This window comes from Salmo salar, chromosome 29, assembly GCF_965601325.2.
Source record: "Salmo salar chromosome 29, fSalSal1, whole genome shotgun sequence".
Lineage (NCBI taxonomy): Eukaryota > Metazoa > Chordata > Actinopteri > Salmoniformes > Salmonidae > Salmo > Salmo salar.
In genome coordinates, this window is record NC_138319.1 from 18,815,916 (window position 1) to 18,834,958 (window position 19,043).

Below are 19,043 nucleotides of genomic sequence, written 5' to 3' on the forward strand. Positions count from 1 at the left end.
TGCTGTGAAGCCACATTATTTTTAATGCTTCATTACTCTCTTATTTCACACACACAATATAACCCTAACTTCAGTTTCTCTAACTACTAGTTACAAGGAATGTTTGTTTTCTGTCATTTTGAAACATCCAAAAAAGTCAGATGCTTTTGTCTAACAACCTCAAATACTCAAGACGAATAAACATCCCACACCATTGGTTGCGTGTAAATTCATCAATATGCCTTACCCCAAAATGAATGGAAAAGGTAAGCACAAACTCAAAACAGGAAGTTGTAAGTTACTAACATTTCATTCATGTTGTATTGAAATATACAGATGGCCTTGGGAATGGCTTTAATTTTAACATCACTTTTGCAGATGTCTGAAAACATCTGAAAGACTTTGATTTTGGAGTGAACTGTCTTGACCTGCTGTGGTATGCTGACTAACTTGTGAGACTGGATCAAAATACAACCGTACATCATCATGCATTTCCTTGATTAACAAAACTTTTGGTTATAAAACAAAAATGTTGTCCTCACTACACATTTTAAAGAAAGTGTGGAAGGATCTACCTTAAAAAAAAGGCCTAATGGTCAATACCTTTATTTAAAGTGTATGAAATTATTCTGCATTTGCATCTAATGTATAGGCCGTATGGTGTGGATGTTGGCAACACTCTGTCACTGAGAAGACTTTAGTCATTCTTGCTACCTAAATCTATCATCAAAAAGTCTACCTGCTTGTAGGTAATACAGGAAAAGAAGAAACATAGAATGAGGAATTCCTTCATTTCTTTATTAAAAACACAACAGAAACATCTTTATCCTTAAACATATTACAATAACATTTCACAATTAGAGTCAACTAAATAAAAATGAAATTTCACAAAATGAACAAATTAACAGTCAATTTTATGTTACAGTACTTCTACATGAAAAAATGAATGACAGAATCAGTGAACATATTTCCTACCTTTTCAATTTACGATTACTTCATGTGGAAATGTTGTGCAATGATTTAGGGATTTGAAACACAGTAAATCATCAATGATTGATGTAATTTATAATTGGTTACTTTGTAGATTAATTTCATCACTTTACAACATGGCATTGAGGAGTACACCACATCAGTCACTGGCTTTATCAATAAGTGCATCGAGGACGTCGTCCCCACAGTGACTGTACGTACATACCCCAACCAGAAGCCATGGATTACAGGCAACATTCGCACTGAGCTAAAGGGTAGAGCTGCCGCTTTCAAGGAGCGGGACTCTAACCCGGAAGCTTATAAGAAATCCCGCTATGCCCTCCGACGCACCATCAAACAGGCAAAGCATCAATACAGGACTAAGATCGAATCGTTCAACACCGGCTCTGATGCTCGTCGGATGTGGCAGGGCTGCCCAGTGACACGAGCCTACCAGATGAGCTAAATAACTTCTATGCTTGCTTCGAGGCAAGTAACAGTGAAACATGCATGAGAGCATCAGCTGTTCTGGACAACTTGTGTGATCACGCTCTCCGCAGCCGATGTGAGTAAGACCTTTAAGGCCAGGCACCACAGGCTAATAGGGATAATTTTTTCCTTTACTCTCATCAGACTGAAACTTTACCAGTTGAAAGTATACATAAATACAATATATTATTGTATTACAAGTTTTATTTATTTTAAAATTAAAATATGCAAATTAGGTAAACCGTCCTTAAATGTGCGCTAATTATGAGAATCTGTTGTGTGTGCATATTATTTGCATATTATGAGAATCTGTTTTTCAACACATTGCTTCAAGGCAGAATGTTTTTTATTTTTTTATTGTGATAAGACACTCAATGGTCAGACTTTTACAGATCAGTTCATCAAAATATTGTCATTTCATGGAATTATTTAAAAAACACTATTCACATGTATGACGGATGCATATTTTGCATATATTTACACATAAAATGACACTTAAAATCAAAACAACACAAGGTATAAAAAAAAGCCTCTGCAAAAGTCTGACTATAAGACCTAAGAACCTGGGTGTGGAATAATGGGAATGTACGTCCTTTGAAGACTGAGAAAAATGAATTGGCCAATAAATATAGGCTAATGCAATTAAAATGTACTTTCCATAAATATGATCATTTCTCATATAACTTTGCTCAATTTGTCACATACAAGGAGGTAACCTGCCTAAATGACTACTGACCCATAGCACTCACGTCTGTAGCCATTAAACGCTTCGAAAGGCTGGTCATGGCTCACATCAACACCATTATCCCAGAAATCCTAGACCCACTTCAATTTGCATACCGCAACAACAGATCCACAGATTATGCAATCTCTATTGCACTCCACACTGCCCTTTCCCACCTGGACAAAAGGAACACCTATGTGAGAATGCTATTCATTGACTACAGCTCAGTGTTCAACACCACAGTGCCCTCAAAGCTCATCACTAAGCTAAGAACCTTGGGACTAAACACCTCCCTCTGCAACTGGATCCTAGACTTCCTGACGTGCTGCCCCCAGGTGGTAAGGGTAGGTAACAACACAGGGGCCCCTCAGGGGTGCGTGCTCAGTCCCCTCCTGTACTCCCTGTTCACTCATGACTGCATGGCCAGGCACAATTCCAACACCATCATTAAGTTTGCTGATGACACAACACTGTGATCACCGACAACGATGAGACAGCCTATAGGGAGGAGGTCAGAGACCTGACCGTGTGGGGCAAGGACAACAACCTCTCCCTCAATGTGATCAAGACAAAGGAGATGATTGTGGACTACAGGAAAAGGAAGACTGAGCATGCCTCCATTCTCATCGATGGGGCTGTAGTGGAGCAGGTTGAGAGCTTCAAGTTCCTTGGCGTCCACATCACAAACAAACTATCATGGTCCAAGCACACCAAGACAGTCGTGAAGAGGACATGACAAAACCTATTGCCCCTCAGGAGACTGAAAAGATTTGGCATGGGTCCTCAGATCCACAAAAGGTTTTACAGCCGCACCATCGAGAGCATCCTGATGGGTTGCATCACTGCCTGGTATGGCAACTGCTCGGCCTCCGACCACAAGGCGCTACAGAGGGTAGTGCGTACGGCCCAGAACATCACCTGGGCCAAGCTTCCTGCTCGCCAGGACCTCTATACCAGGTGGTGTCAGAAGAAGGCCCTAAAAATTGCCAAAGACTCCAGCCACCCTAGTCATAGACTGTTCTCTCTGCTACCGAATGGCAAGCGGTACCGGAGCGCCAAGTCTAGGTCCAAGAAACTTCTAAATAACTTCTACCCACAAGCCATAAGACTCCTGAACAGCTAATCAAATGGCTACCTAGACTATTTGCATTGCCCCCCCCCCCCCCCCCCCCACGCTGCTGCTACTCTCTGTTATTATCTATGCATAGCCACTTTAATAACTCTGCCTACATGAACATAATTACCTAAATTACTGTACCTCGACACCAGTGACCCCCCCACATTGACTCTGTACTGGTACCCCCTGTATATAGCCCCGCTATTGTTATTTACTGTTGCTCTTTAATTATTTGTTACTCTTATCGCTTACTTTTTTAGGGATTTTCTTAAAACTGCATTGTTGGTTAAGGGCTTGTAAGTAAGCATTTCACTGTAAGGTCTACACCTGTTGTATTCGGTGGATGTGACAATTAACATTTGATTTGAACTACTGTACTGGCCCCATCAGCATAGAGCTGAATGAAATAAAACAAAGGTAAAACATGAATGTGTGTTCATTTACACTTGACCATAATAGGTTATTCCCTCTTGTAAACGTTATTTGTACAGTTTTTAACCCATTTGTTCTACCTTTAATATTTAATTAATTCCATAAAAACAAAAAAACAGGTACAGTGGAAATGCCTTGTAAATCTGGCCTCAAGACAACAGTTTTAGGGGCAGTCTTCAATGTTTTCGTAAACACTATTAGCTTTCCCGTTGACACAATGTGAAGAATAATGTGAGCTTTGGTTAGAACTGATTGACCATACTTTTGAATTAGCTGCTACAGCCCTTAATTCATGCGTATTCTTCATGTTGAAATCACCTGTGGTTTGGGTGACCCACCTGTGACCACTTTGAGACAAGGTGTTAGACCTACCATCATCTTTTTTATCACTGACTTTGCCTCCGCAGATTCCAAAGAAGGTCAGAAACACTGGGATAAACACTATACCATGGACCGCCCCAAACAAAATGACCAAGAACATGATCTTAAAGAAGGTTCTGAAGATGTAGCTCTCAGCAGCAGACAGCACCACCACTCCTAAGATAGTAGACACAGCTCCCTGTATGATGGGATACCCCAAGTGATAGACAGCATCTACAGCCTTCTTATTAGCGGTGACCTCTTTGCTAGAGACAAAAGCATAGGAAATGTGAGCAGAAAAATCCACTGAGAAACCAATGCAGATGACAAGATTGATCATGGAGACAGAGTCTAGATTGACGTCCCATAATGCCATGAAACCAGCAACACCCACTATGACAGAGGCAATGGCAAAGGTCACCCACAGAGAACATATGGGGTTGGGGATCAACATGAGGGAGATCACCAGCATGGCAAGAGTGGCAACTACAATGTTTTGGATGGTATTACTAACAATGACTGCATACTGGTCAAAGTATATGAAAGCAGGGTGGTAAACAACCAACTTTTCTGAACAACCATTAGCTGTCTCTCGAAGCTTATTCAACATGTTCTTTTCATCAACAGCTGTACTGACGTTGATTGTCTGAATAAACATACGTGAGGCAATTATGACTTGTTTTGAAATATTCACATCTTGTGTGAAATCTGATAGTTGTAAAAATGCAGGTAAACTATCCATGAAAATGGTTTTGTTATTTGGATTTGAAACTTGACCTGATTTCACATATTCATTAAGCCAAGAGAGGATCATATTTTTAGCAACCAATGATCGACCATCCAACGTTAGACTCTCAAAACGTTCAAGACAAGTATCAAGACGCTCTCGAGCAGTTTTGTCCCAATATTGAAACTTACTGTCAGTCACAACAACCATAACATTTGGACCATACTCTGAAAAGTATTGGTCCTCATTATCGTAATAGCTACCCACATATGAGCTATCAGCTGCTAGGTTTTTAAGGTCTATGCCTTCTTGGATTTGGAAGCAACCATAGATACTTGAGCCCAAATATCCAGCATAGAGCAGGATCACAAACACCTTGGTCCAAGTATTTGTTAGAAATGGCCCATAGTACATCTTAAAGAAGTTGTTAATGGGCATTGGCTCCTCTTTTCCCGTTTCATGATCATAAGCTCCTCCTACACAGCAGAGGTTGTACTTTTTAGAGTTCTCCTCTGGTTCTGGAACCTTCATGCATGTCAGCCAGTGTCTGTTGCCCTTTTCACGACTCCCATTCAATGCCAGAAATGCACCAAAGAAGGTAATATTGTACAAGTAACAGAACAGGACAGCTGTACCAGTATACATACAAAAGGATTGTACAGAACCAAATGGAGTTAACAGACCAATATAGAAGGCCAGGGCATCAGTTAGTGTTGTGATGGTGATAGAGACAGCTGCGTCTTTGTATGTAGCTGCCATTCGGTCCTCTACGTTGTCATGAACTTGAGTCTGCTGCCAGCAGGAAATCATGATGAACATGTCGTCAACACCAATTCCTGTGGAGAAAATGCACTCTCTTATAAAATGTCAAACCTAGTTTATACCGGTGTTCACTCCTGTGATCACATCAGAGTACTGGTAAATCGGGAGGTGCCGGAACAGAAAGTGAGGTACCGGAATGCATAAATATTTATTTATTGTATAATAAAGCATTGCATGCATATCATTGCATTTTCGTAAAGAGCAGTAGAGTAGAGGCACATATGGGGAACATTTTAAGCCTATAAAGTCCGGGAAAAGAATTAGCATTTAATAAAAGGATTTCATCCAATTCTAAATAATTTTACATGACTGGAGACTTTAGCAGAATATTTTTTATGCCAAACAAAGGATGGAAATGACAGGCTACTTTGATACTGACAAACTGAGATCAATAAAAACAACCTCATCTTGAATCCGTCAATAGCCAATGCATTGGTGTGTGGATACACACATATTGTACAATATGAGGAGGAAAATATAGTCCTGAAAAAGCTTTCCAGTTTCACTGACTCACTCACTGATGTGCAGCTCACTCACCGGCGATGGCCGATGCGCTCATGCCGAAAACCTATCCCACTGGGCACACACTGGTTGAATCAACGTTGTTTCAACGCAATTCGCCAACGTATTGTGACGTGGAATCAGCGTGTTAAATACATGGGATTTGAAAAAAGTAATCAACCAGTACTGTTTCAGCTCATTTCAACCAGCGTTGTAAACATTGAAATTAGGGTAAAACTTCAACTTCAATACATTGATTTAACCTGACTAACAGGTTGTTACATCAATTCAATTGCAACATAATCGTCAGAAGAACTATGTACACTACCGTTCAAAAGCTTGGGGTCACTTAGACATTTTTGAAAGAAAAGCAATTTTTTTGGTCCATTAAAATAACATCAAATTGATCAGAAATACAGTGTAGACATTGTTCATGTTGTAAATGACTATTGTAGCTGGAAACAGTTGATTTTTTATGGAATATCTACATAGGCATACAGAGGCCAATTATCAGCAACCATCAATCCTGTGTTCCAATGGCACATTGTGTTAGCTAATCCAAGTTCATCATTTTAAAAGGCTAATTGATCATTAGAAAACCCTTTTGCAATCATGTTAGCACAGCTGAAAACTGTTGTGTTGATTAAAGAAGCAATAAAACTGGCCTTCTTTAGACTAGTTGAGTATCTGGAGCATCAGCATTTCAGGGCAGCAGGTAGCCTAGTGGTTAGAGTGTTGGGCCAGTAACCGAAAGGTTGCTGGATCGATTCCCTGAGCTGACGGGGTAAAAGATCTGTTGTTACGCCCCTGAACAAGGCAGTAAGCCCACTGTTCCCTGGTAAATAAGAATTTGTTCTTAACTGACTTGCCTAGTTAAACAAAATTTGTGGGTTTGATTACAGGCTACAAATGGCCAGAAACAAAGACTTTCTTCTGAAACTCGTCAGTCTATTCTTGTTCTGAGAAATGAAGGTGAGAAATTGCCAAGAAACTGAAGATCTTGTACAACGCTGTGTACTACTTCCTTCACAGAACAGCGCCAACTGGCTCCAACCAGATTAGAAAGAGGAGTGGGAGGCCCTGTTGTACAACTGAGCAAGAGGACTTGTACATTAGAGTGTCTAGTTTGAGAAACAGATGCCTCACAAATCCTCAACTGGCAGCTTCATTAAATAGTACCCGCAAAACACCAGTCTCAACATCAACAGTGAAGAGGCGACTCCGGGATGCTGGCCTTCTAGGCAGAGTTGCAAAGAAAAAGCCGTATCTCAGACTGGCCAGTAAAAATAAAAGATTAAGATGGGAAAAAGAACACAGACTCTGGACAGAGGAAGATTGGAAAAAAGTGTTATGGACAGACAAATCTAAGTTTGAGTTCGGATCACAAAGAAGAATATTTGTGAGACGCAGAAAAAATGAAAAGATGCTAGAGGAGTGCTTGACGCCATCTTTCAAGCATGGTGGAGGCAATGTGATGGTCTGGGGGTTCTTTGGTGGTGGTAAAAGTATGAGATTTCTATAGGGTAAAGGGGATCTTGAAGAAGGAAGGCTATCACTCCATTTTGCAATGCCATGCCATACCCTGTGGACGGCGCTGAATTGGAGCCAATTTCCTCCTACAACAGGACAATGACCCAAAGCACAGCTCCAAACTTTGCATGAACTATTTAGGGAAGAAGCAGTCAGCTGGTATTCTGTCTATAATGGAGTGGCCAGCACAGTCACCGGATCTCAACCCTATTGAGCTGTTGTGGGAGCAGCTTGCCCGTATGATACGTAAAAAGTTCCCATCAAGCCAATCCAACTTGTGGGAGGTGCTTCAGGAAGCATGGGGTGAAATCTCTTCAGATTACCTCAACAAATTCACAACTGGAATGCCAAAGGTCTGCAAGGCTGTAATTGCTGCAAATGGAGGATTCTTTGACGAAAGCAAAGTTTGAAGGACACAATTATTATTTAAATTAAAAATCATTATTTATAGGGAGAAATTTACCATGTGAATTTGTTAAAGAAATGGAATGCATGTGATGTAGTCTACTCTATCCTCCCGAAGGCCAACACAGAGACCAAGCCGGCTGAGGTGCCACTGGGGGAGCAGCTGAGACAAGAAGCAGGAGCTGACGGAGTTGCTCGGCCGGAACCAGGATGTGTTTGTTCTCCAATGAATCGGGACACACCTATCTGGCACAGCATCATCACCAAACCCGGGAAAAGGGTGAAGTTGAGACCCTACCGCATACCAGAAGCAGGGAGAAAGACCGTCAGGACCGAGGTAAAAACGATGTTGGAAGCTGAAATCATCGAAGACTCGAATAGTGAGTGGTGCAGCCCCATAGTGTTGGTGCCGAAACCAGACAGCACCATTCGCTTCTGTAATGATTTTAGAAAGTTAAATGAAATATCAAAGTTTCCACGCCTACCCCACGCCCCGAATTGATGAACTAATAGAACAGCTAGGGACCTCCCGATTTATCAGCACGCTCGACCTGATGAAGGGTTATTGGCAGGTGCCCTTAGCTCCCAAGGCAAGGGAGAAAACTGCTTTCGCCACCCCTGACGGGCTGTTCCACTACAGGAAGCTGCCCTTTGGGTTGCACGGGGCCCCGGCCACCTTCCAGAGGTTGATGGACTGGGTTCTCCGTCCCCATCGCGAGTACACGGTGGCCTACCTCGTTGATATTGTAATCCATGGGAGCGAGCGGGAGACCCATCTAAACCAGGTGAACGTGGTATTGCAGGCCTTACAGGGGCAGGGCTAACAGCCAACCCATGGAAATGTTGGCTCGGCCTACGGGAGGCTGAGTACCGGGGGTACATGATCCGGAGGGGATGTGTAAAACCCCAGGTGAAGAAAGTGGATGTGATTCGGGACTGGCCCCGCCCCCTCACCAAGAAGCAGATACGCACATTTGTGGGGTTGACTAGTTACTACCGGAGGTTTATCCCCCACTTTGCCTCCCGAGCCAGCCCTCTGACAGATCTGACTAGGTTGCCATCTGCCCACCCAGGTGACGTGGACTGAGGAGTCGGAGAAAGCCTTCCAGGACCTAAAGGGAGCCCTGTGTTCTGGACCCATGCTGGTGACCCCGGGCTTCTCCAAACCACTAGTGGTACAGACCGATGCGTCCGAAACAGGGGTGGGTGCCGTCCTATCACAGCTACAAGAAGGAGAGGAACACCCAGTCGTATACATTAGTCGGAAGCTGTTGCTACGGGAACAAAGATATTCCACTGTGGAGAAAGAATGTCTAGCGATCAAGTGGGCGCTGGAGACGTTGAAATATTACTTACTGGGATGGCACTTATGTTGAAATTGAGTTGAAAATTACACAGACTTCAAAAATTGTTTTCATCCTATATTAAATAGTGAAAGTCTAAACATTCCTTGCACATTCTTCAATTTGCTGTCTTAAAATTCTGCCGATCCTACCGATCTAGAGAATCTACAGAACATAAAATATATATTTTTAAAGAAGATTAATTGCGTATGTCTTCACACCCCCAGAGTTAATACTCGGTGGAAGCACAAATGGCAGCCATTACAGCTGTGAATCGTTTTCCATAAAATTCTACCAACCTTGCACAACTCTTAGGGAAACAAATATTCATTGTTTTTGTCATAATTGATCAAGCTCAGTAAATTCGGAGTGAGGATGGGTTTTTGTAGGCTACATTGACATCTGATTTGCTCAAAGGACACCATCATTAAAATATTGAAGCTTTATTGGATATTTGGAAGTTTAGTAAGATCCCAAAATTCAAGATATTAAAAACAATACACTTTTACCTTTGAATATTTAATATGTTATTAATAATATGCAGTACACTATCCAAACAGAAGGTACATCTCTTTCAAATATATTGAATATTGATATTTGGCTGCGTTCACAATTCAATATCCAGTTTTTCAGATTAATGATTGACATGTTGGATTGATGTCTCCATCTTAACCTAAAATGTGATTTTATTTAGTCCTATTCTTCAACTTAGATTATTGGTTGGGATGGAGATGTGAATAACTTGTAGATTCAATGTGAAATCAAACAACCATCCTTCATATACAAGACAATATCCAAAGATAAAAGTCTTGTCAGTTCAGGGATTCAAACCTTTTGGTTAATGTAATGGCCCAACGCTCTAACCGCTAGGCTACCTGCCGCACTTAAATATACCAGTAGGAGTCAATGTTCAGGCAGAAATCATTGGATTGTGGCTTCATGTTTCATTTCAATATACCTCATTATTTAGGTTGATAGCATGACATTGAAACAATGACGTTGATTCAAATAAAATGTGTCTAATCAAATCTAAAATTCGATATCATTTCAACCACACAATATATCTTGAATATAGAATGAAAAAGATTTTTGTGGAATTTTCAATGTTTACAACGCTGGTTGAAATGAGATGAAAACAGGTTGATGACTTTTTTCAAATCCAATGTATTTTCCACGTTGATTCCACATCACAATATGTAGACAAATTCTGTTCAAACAATGTTGATTCAACCAGTGTGTGCCCAGTGGGATCTTCCTCTTGTTTTACTTTGTACCTAGGCTACTGTTTGCTCAATAGGCCTATTTGGAAGTTGCTAAAATATTTTAGTAGCCTACAGACAGATTAGTGTCTTCTCTTTTCAGCAGGAGCCATTTGCTTTCCAACCTGTGTTTCCTGCAATTGTATTTGAAATATTGCGAAAGGCCTGTTTAGGCTGTATGCTGTTCACTGACAGATTTGCTGCACGTTCCTGACTGTAGGCTATGCTTTGTGATTGGGCTACACACAATTCACAGCTAGGCTATTTTTAAAAAGAAGCTATTGCTCCTCTATGGCTAAATTATAGGCCTATTAGTAGTATTCTGTAGTTTTACTCTGTAGTATTACTAATATTACTACTATTGTTACTATTATTAGTAGTATTATTATTACTACTATTAATACTACTAGTATTGTAGTATTAGTAGTATTATGATTTATTACATTTCTTCCTGAACAGACAGCAGTAATTCTATAACTTTGGGAAATGTATTTCAATTTATCAGGGGTGCTGTAGCACTTCCAGCACACTTCCTGCGGCTATGATTCTATAAGGAAATAAATGATGAAGTGCTACACTGGAGAGATAAATGTTGCAGACTCGTGTCTATCAGAGCAGAGAGAGGGAGAGCAATCATAGAAAGTTAATCTCATTCTAGTTCTGTGAGAGACACAGGCACGCTTCTCTCTCTCAACACAGCAAGGACTATGCGTTGGTCTCAATTTAACATAGGCTAGCTACGATGTTGCGCAAACCATAAGCCCGGGCCGATGTTATGATAGATGATTTGTGCCACAGATGGTTTGTTTACGTTTCTACCATTGTGGCTATATGGAGTAGGCTTACAGCTCTGTCTAGTGGCCGCTTCATTGACAACTGTAGGATTCTAGCGAAACCTAACCCTTTCCCTAACCTTAACCTCATTCTCCTAACCTGCTACGTTAATTCACCTAACTTGCTGTGTTAGTTCTCCTAACCTACCATGTTAATTCCCCTAACCTGCCATGTTAATTATCCTTACCTGCTACATTAGTTTTCCTAACCTGCTATGTAAACAAACCATCTGTGGTGACAAATCCTTAGTATCACCACACCGGCTCAAATTAAGAACTGGGTTTATTGTATAACAATGAGAGTTTGTAAGCTTACCCAGAATCAGGAATGGAGCTGTTGCCACAGTCATAGCGAAGGGCATCCCACAGTACAGCAACAACCCAAAACTGGACAGCACTGCCATACCAGCTGAGAGGACACCAAAGGTTGCCACCCACACCTTGTTCCTCACACAGTCCAACCTAGGGAAGAAAAACACAACATTCGTCCCTGTAGGTAAATGCTGATAAGTAGTCCTAGTGCTCTCTGATATGCCTTAACATCAGCAATGCAGTCACATTGTGGATTAGTCTAGCTTCAGTTAGACCTAATGAACACTGTTATTATGATTTTCAATTGAGGTGTCCTATGTTGACTGATCATTTTGAATGGTATTGAAATGTAAAAGTTACAAAACCTACCTCAAACAAGATATGATAGAAAAATTGATGGCCAGGGCATATGTCAATGAGAAGAGAGGAATGATTGAGTCAGAGCTCTTCTCAAACTCTTCATCCCTTGATATGGATGTAAAGTAAGATATTGTCATCTGCAAAGACAAATACGAATATACAAATATCAGATATCCAGTTAACATATTAGTAAAACAACTCAAGATATTCAAATAATCAAATCCTCATGACACTACATGGTTTATATGGAGCTTAATGTGGAGTGTGATCAATTCTGCAGGTCACTTGGTGAGAAGACACCCATCATACACAAGTTGACCATTTTCTTTATTTGTTTCATCTCTAAAACAGAGTACTCACGCCTTCTTCTTTTGTCATCTTGGAAGCAGTCTCTATAAACTTCTTTAGCCACATGGTATTTCTAGTTTGGTTGTCTTCTTTTAAGAAGTAAAATAGTCTAATTGCCTCTGCGCTTTCAATTTCAGTTAATCCACTTTTCAGTTTCACACCACCAATTTCAGATGCAATGAAAATTCTGCCATTATATGGGTAGTTAATCGTTGTCGTGGTAACATCACCAGGATTTTTTACAATATCAAAGATTGAATTTGACACACACCCACCACCTTTCTTAACACATAGATCTTTAAAAGCGAATGCACCAATTGTCATGTCTGTTACATTTCTGTCCATTTCAAATATGTTTGGTAAAGCAGTAGATGTGAGGATATTTTGTCCAGGCTTCACAATTATGAGAGATGCAAAGGTCCCTTCAGTATAGAGTCGCAGACGAGAGAAGTTACTATCACTCTGTGGAAAGTACTGTTTGACTACTTGTCGTTCATGTTTGGCAGGTCCATCCATAGGAGTAAACATCTCTTCAATGCCATTTGCTTCTCTGTCCGCAAGGAAGTAAAATCCTCCACCAAGACCCGCAGAAATGAACATGGGAAGAATCAAAAACCACCAGGGGTGTCTACCAACAAAGCCCCCAAGTATTTCAAATCCCCTAGCTATAGGCTTTTCAACGCAGTCTGTTTTGCACCTAGCCATTTTCTATTCTCTTTTTCAAGTCGTACTATGAGAAAAAAAAACTTGGCTTGAAATATATCTGCATCTCTGTTGATATCACAGCCATAAACTATACTTCATCTGAACATAGCAACACGATAACGTTCCTCTGAAGAGCTCTAATCAGTAATAGAGCTGACAGCACTGGATGTGATCCTTTAACAACCACGATGACTGCGTCAGGGCAATTCATATGGTTACATATTAACAAATAAGGTGGTTACCTATCCAGTTTACTTATTGTAGCTATGGAAAGTACTTCTCTGGTTTCCTTATAATAGTCCATCCATTAGTCAAGCGATTAGAGCGTTGGGCCAGTAACCGAAAGGTTACTCGAATCCCCGAGCGGACAAGGTAAAATCCCACTGTTCCCCGGGCGCCGAAGACGTGGATGTCGATTAAGGCAGCCCCCCCCCCCGCACCTCTCTGATTCAGAGGTTGGGTTAAATGCGGAAGACACATTTCAGTTGGAGGCATTCAGTTGTACAACTGACTAGGTATTCCCCCCAAAGTATTCTGAAGATGAAGGAAGTAAACTGATTGCCATGCAATGATTGATTGTTAAGTTGATGAACACTGACGCACAGGTTCATTTGAAAAGTTTATGAAGAGCGGGTTTCTCTAGAATAGGTGAACAGATAAATAGATGACATCATAAGTTTAGTATGCAAATTCTGCACTGTTACTAACCATAATAATAATTCCCATTATTGATGTGGTCATAATGACAACCGAGAGCATCTGCTGTTTGAATAAATATATAAAAGACAATATATAATTTAAGATAATTTTATTAGCTTTTTAAAACACAATTACAACAAAGGTAAATATAAGCACACTGTAGTAACAATCAACACAGCATTTACATGAGAAACTATTTCTACAATTATTCAATAAAAACAAAAAGATGACTCATAAAAATACATATTTTGATTCCATAAAAGCAAAGTATGACATAATCACAAGATTAGAAGTAAGATAAAAAAGTCAGTTCATTAAAACAATTTAACTACTATTCTACTAACCCTTTCAACCATGATTAGTGTGTTGTGTGTGTGAATCTTGGTCAATTAAAATTGCATATGCCAAAGAAGGTCAGAAACACAGGGATGAAAACGATGCCATGAAGTACCCCAAACAAAATGACCAAGAACATGATCTTAAAGAAGGTTCTGAAGATGTAGCTCTCAGCAGCAGACAGCACCACCACTCCTAAGATAGTAGACACAGCTCCCTGTATGATGGGATACCCCAAGTGATAGACAGCATCTACAGCCTTCTTATTAGCGGTGACCTCTTTGCTAGAGACAAAAGCATAGGAAATGTGAGCAGAAAAATCCACTGAGAAACCAATGCAGATGACAAGATTGATCATGGATACAGAGTCTAGATTGACATCCCATAATGCCATGAAACCAGCAACACCCACTATGACAGAGGCAATGGCAAAGGTCACCCACAGAGAACATATGGGGTTGGGGATCAACATGAGGGAGATCACCAGCATGGCAAGAGTGGCAACTACAATGTTTTGGATGGTATTACTAACAATGACTGCATACTGGTCAAAGTATATGAAAGCAGGGTGGTAAACAACCAACTTTTCTGAACAACCATTAGCTGTCTCTCGAAGCTTATTCAACATGTTCTTTTCATCAACAGCTGTACTGACGTTGATTGTCTGAATAAACATACGTGAGGAAATTATGATTTTGTTTAAAATATTCACATCTTGTGTGAAATCTGATTGTTGTAAAAATGTAGGTAAACTATCCATGAAAATGGTTTCGTTATTTGGATTTGAAACTCGACCTGGTTTCACATATTCATTAAGCCAAGAGAGGGTCATATTTTTAGCAACCAATGATCGACCATCCAACGTTAGACTCTCAAAACGTTCAAGACAAGTATCAAGACGCTTTCGAGCAGTTTTGTCCCAATATTGAAACTTACTGTCAGTCACAACAACCATAACATTTGGACCATACTCTGAAAAGTATTGGTCCTCATTATCGTAATAGCTACCCACATATGAGCTATCAGCTGCTAGGTTTTTAAGGTCTATGCCTTCTTGGATTTGGAAGCAACCATAGATACTTGAGCCCAAATATCCAGCATAGAGCAGGATCACAAACACCTTGGTCCAAGTATTTGTTAGAAATGGCCCATAGTACATCTTAAAGAAGTTGTTAATTGGCATAACTTCCTCTTTCCCCGTTTCCTGGTCATATGCCCCTCCTACACAGCAGAGGTTGTACTTTTTAGAGTTCTCCTCTGGTTCTGGAACCTTCATGCATGTCAGCCAGTGTCTGTTGCCCTTTTCACGACTCCCATTCAATGCCAGAAATGCACCAAAGAAGGTGATATTGTACAAGTAACAGAACAGGACAGCTGTACCAGTATACATACAAAAGGATTGTACAGAACGAAAGGGAGTTAACAGACCAATATAGAAGGCCAGGGCATCAGTTAGTGTTGTGATGGTGATAGAGACAGCTGCGTCTTTGTATGTAGCTGCCATTCGGTCCTCTACGTTGTCATGAACTTGAGTCTGCTGCCAGCAGGAAATCATGATGAACATGTCGTCAACACCAATTCCTGCGATCAACATAGAGTATATTGAACATCAGTAGATCATAGATCATTAGAGGGAATTAACACTGTAATAAATATCACCAAACTTCATTAGTTACAATGTTACTACATGTTAATGCAACGTTGTTAATACAGTTATTACTGTGTAGTTACATAGGTATAAGGGCAACATAAGTGTTACCGTCTACGTAGTCTTGTGACTGACAAAAACATTAAAATCATGTGAGATTTGGTTGTGGGTTGTTAAGATTACTATGGAAAGGTTTCTGATAATAAACCTGACCCAGTATTAAGAAAGGAGCAGTTGCAACAGTCATGGCAAAGGGCATTCCACAGAGCAGCAACAACCCGAAACTGGACAGCACAGCTAGGCCTGCAGATAGAGCACCAAAGATGGCCACCCACACCTTGTTCCTCACACAGTCCAACCTGTAGATGAAAATATTCTTACTTCGTACGGAACATCACATGTAGCAATGAATAAATAGTAAGTTAAATTAGTGTTTTAACACGGTGCACACATTTGCTGATTTTGATTCATTTAAAAGATGACACATAAGACATCAAATTACCTCAAGCAAGATATAATAGAAAAACTTATGGCCAGGAAGTATGTGACGGAGAAGAGAGGAATCACAGATTTTGAGTTTTCCTTAAACTCCTCCTCTCTAGAATTAGATGTGAAGTATGAAACTTGAATCTGCCGCTATAAAAACAAATGCAAGAACTGTGAGACTAAGTGAAAACTGTAGAGGGTTACATTTAGGAACAGATTATTTTACAAAACATACATTTTTATATTTCAGTGAATATGAGCACTCTAATTATATATGGCTCAAATAAGTAAAGCCACGTGTGTGCATATGGACAAGAGTATTTTACCAAACCTGGCAGTATGCCCAGACAGTTCTGAATCTGTAAAATATAATAAACTGTACTTACCTTATTCAATTCATCTGACAAGTTGGAAAACACTTGAGTAAACCCATGTAGCCAATCATCATTTTCCGCCTTGTTGTTTTCTCTGAGAAAGTAGAAGAGTCGAACAGCCTTTGCACTAACGATGAGACTTGAATTCAAAACTACTCCACCAAGTTCTGTCCCCAAAAAGATGGTGTTTGATGTTGAAATATGATAAGGAAAGGTCAAGTTTGCCTTCTTAATTGTACTAGCTGTGCCATTAACGATATCTAACAAGTCATTTGAAAAGCACCTGTTACTTTTCATGGCACAAAGCTTTTCATAAGATTTTCCTTTTTGCCCTACCATCTCTCTAACTGTTCCATCTAAATATATGATCTCCTCAAATGCCTTCTCACTCAAGATATCGGATGACTTTGAAACAGCGATGAAAGACCCATAGCTCCCCTCGGTATACAGCCGCAAACGATAGAACTCTGAATCATTCTGAGGAAAATGTTCTTTGACAAAATGTCTCTCCTGTTTTGCAGGCCCGTCCTTTGGAGTAAACTGGTCCTCTATGCCATGCGCCTCTCTCTCTTCGAGGAAGTAAAATCCTGCCCCAAGCCCCGCAGAGATGAACAAAGGGACAAGTAGAAACCACCATGGATTTCTCCCAACAAAACCTCCAAGTTTATGAAACCAATTTGACACCGATTTTTCAATGCAGTCTGTGTGACACGAAGGCATGGTCACCGGTTAAGATTTAAAGAAGTTATTATCAAAATGTACTATTTTGTATGTATAGTCGAGAAAAAGATCTGTAAGGATCTTGCAATGAGCACAGGTGCTTCAAATGGAACCCTTCACTAACTGGCAGCTATATTGTGAGCTGCAACCTTAAAATACTCATTCAAAAAGAGGAACTTGTTGTCATGGAAACATGTTCTAACTGTAAAGAGCATCTGTGAAAATGACCAGGCCAATCATTAACTATTAAACCTGATGTGTTACTGCTTTATATCATTTGCTGTCATCTTCCATGAACTAGGCCTACAGTCTATGGCTATGTGAGCCATGAAAATAAGCTTTGTTGGTGCATGTTCCCAGTTGAAAAGGTAGGACTCCGTTTACCAGGATGTTGTATTCTACAGTACATACTAATGTGATCATGGATTCTTACGAACAGATAGCACCCATTTTCTGATGCTCAGCATCAAACTTCTTATCACGGGAAGTTGTGTTACACCTGTAAAGTTTACGACCATAGCAGAATGCACTGTCCTTCCGATGCATTCTATTTAAGCAGTAAACCTCAAATTGGCTACCATGTAAGTCAGGTATTGGCAGATTGTCACCCTATTACCTCGCCTTGAGTTTTCCATGCCCTCAGCAAATGTCTCTCTCCTCAGTACAAAATAGTACCACCCATATTATCACCAACACTACTAAAGGTTCGTGGAGAATGGAATGAACAGCTAATTAGTAATGACTCATTCGATCATTACAGTCAAATCAAATCAAATCAAATGTATTTTTATATAGCCCTTCGTACATCAGCTGATATTCTCAAAGTGCTGTACAGAAACCCAGCCTAAAACCCCAAACAGCAAGCAAAGCATGTGAAAGAAGCACGGTGGCTAGGAAAAACTCCCTAGGAAAAACTCCCTAGAAAGGCCAAAAACCTAGGAAGAAACCTAGAGAGGAACCAGGCTATGAGGGTTGGCCAGTCCTCTTCTGGCTGTGCAGGGTGGATATTATAACAGAACATAGTCAAGATGTTAAAATGTTAAAATGTTCATAAATGACCAGCATGGTCAAATAATAATAATCATAGTAGTTGTCGAGGGTGCAACAAGCACGTCCGGTGAACAGGTCAGGGTTCCATAGCCGCAGGCAGAACAGTTGAAACTGGAGCAGCAGCACGGCCAGGTGGACTGGGGACAGCAAGGAGTCATCATACCAGGTAGTCCTGAGGCATGGTCCTAGGGCTCAGGTCCTCCGAGAGAAATACAGAAAGAGAGAAAGAGAGAATTAGAGAGAGCATATTTAAATACACACAGGACACCGGATAAGACAAGAGAAATACTCCAGATGTAACAGACTGACCCTAGCCCCCCGACACAAACTACTGAAGCATAAATACTGGAGGCTGAGACAGGAGGGATCAGTGACAGTTCTTTTGAACGGTAGTGTAAAATGACAATTACGTTTGTTTGAAAAACGGATTATCCAGCCACATTTCTTCAAAAGAGCTTATCTGAGATCCATTTTTCCTTTTCCTGATATAAAATATGTTAATTCTATATCAGGAA

At 40.4% G+C, this 19,043-nt stretch overlaps 2 protein-coding genes across 2 annotated transcripts; both read right to left on the reverse strand.

The window, feature by feature from the left end:
* Window positions 1-756: 756 nt before the first annotated feature.
* On the reverse strand, window positions 757-13,560 carry LOC106590296 (patched domain-containing protein 3-like). Its single transcript, XM_014181145.3, has 4 exons — window positions 12,523-13,560; window positions 12,172-12,299; window positions 11,807-11,952; window positions 757-5,633 (listed from the first exon to the last, which is right to left on the reverse strand). The coding sequence occupies exons 1-4, from the start codon at window positions 13,213-13,215 to the stop codon at window positions 3,874-3,876; spliced, it is 2,727 nt and encodes a 908-aa protein (XP_014036620.1). The 5' UTR covers window positions 13,216-13,560; the 3' UTR covers window positions 757-3,873.
* A 446-nt stretch (window positions 13,561-14,006) lies between these two features.
* LOC106590246 (patched domain-containing protein 3-like) lies at window positions 14,007-17,612 on the reverse strand. The gene is made up of 4 exons (XM_014181049.3): window positions 16,771-17,612; window positions 16,401-16,534; window positions 16,112-16,257; window positions 14,007-15,831 (listed from the first exon to the last, which is right to left on the reverse strand). The coding sequence occupies exons 1-4, from the start codon at window positions 17,476-17,478 to the stop codon at window positions 14,300-14,302; spliced, it is 2,520 nt and encodes an 839-aa protein (XP_014036524.1). The 5' UTR covers window positions 17,479-17,612; the 3' UTR covers window positions 14,007-14,299.
* Window positions 17,613-19,043: the final 1,431 nt, after the last annotated feature.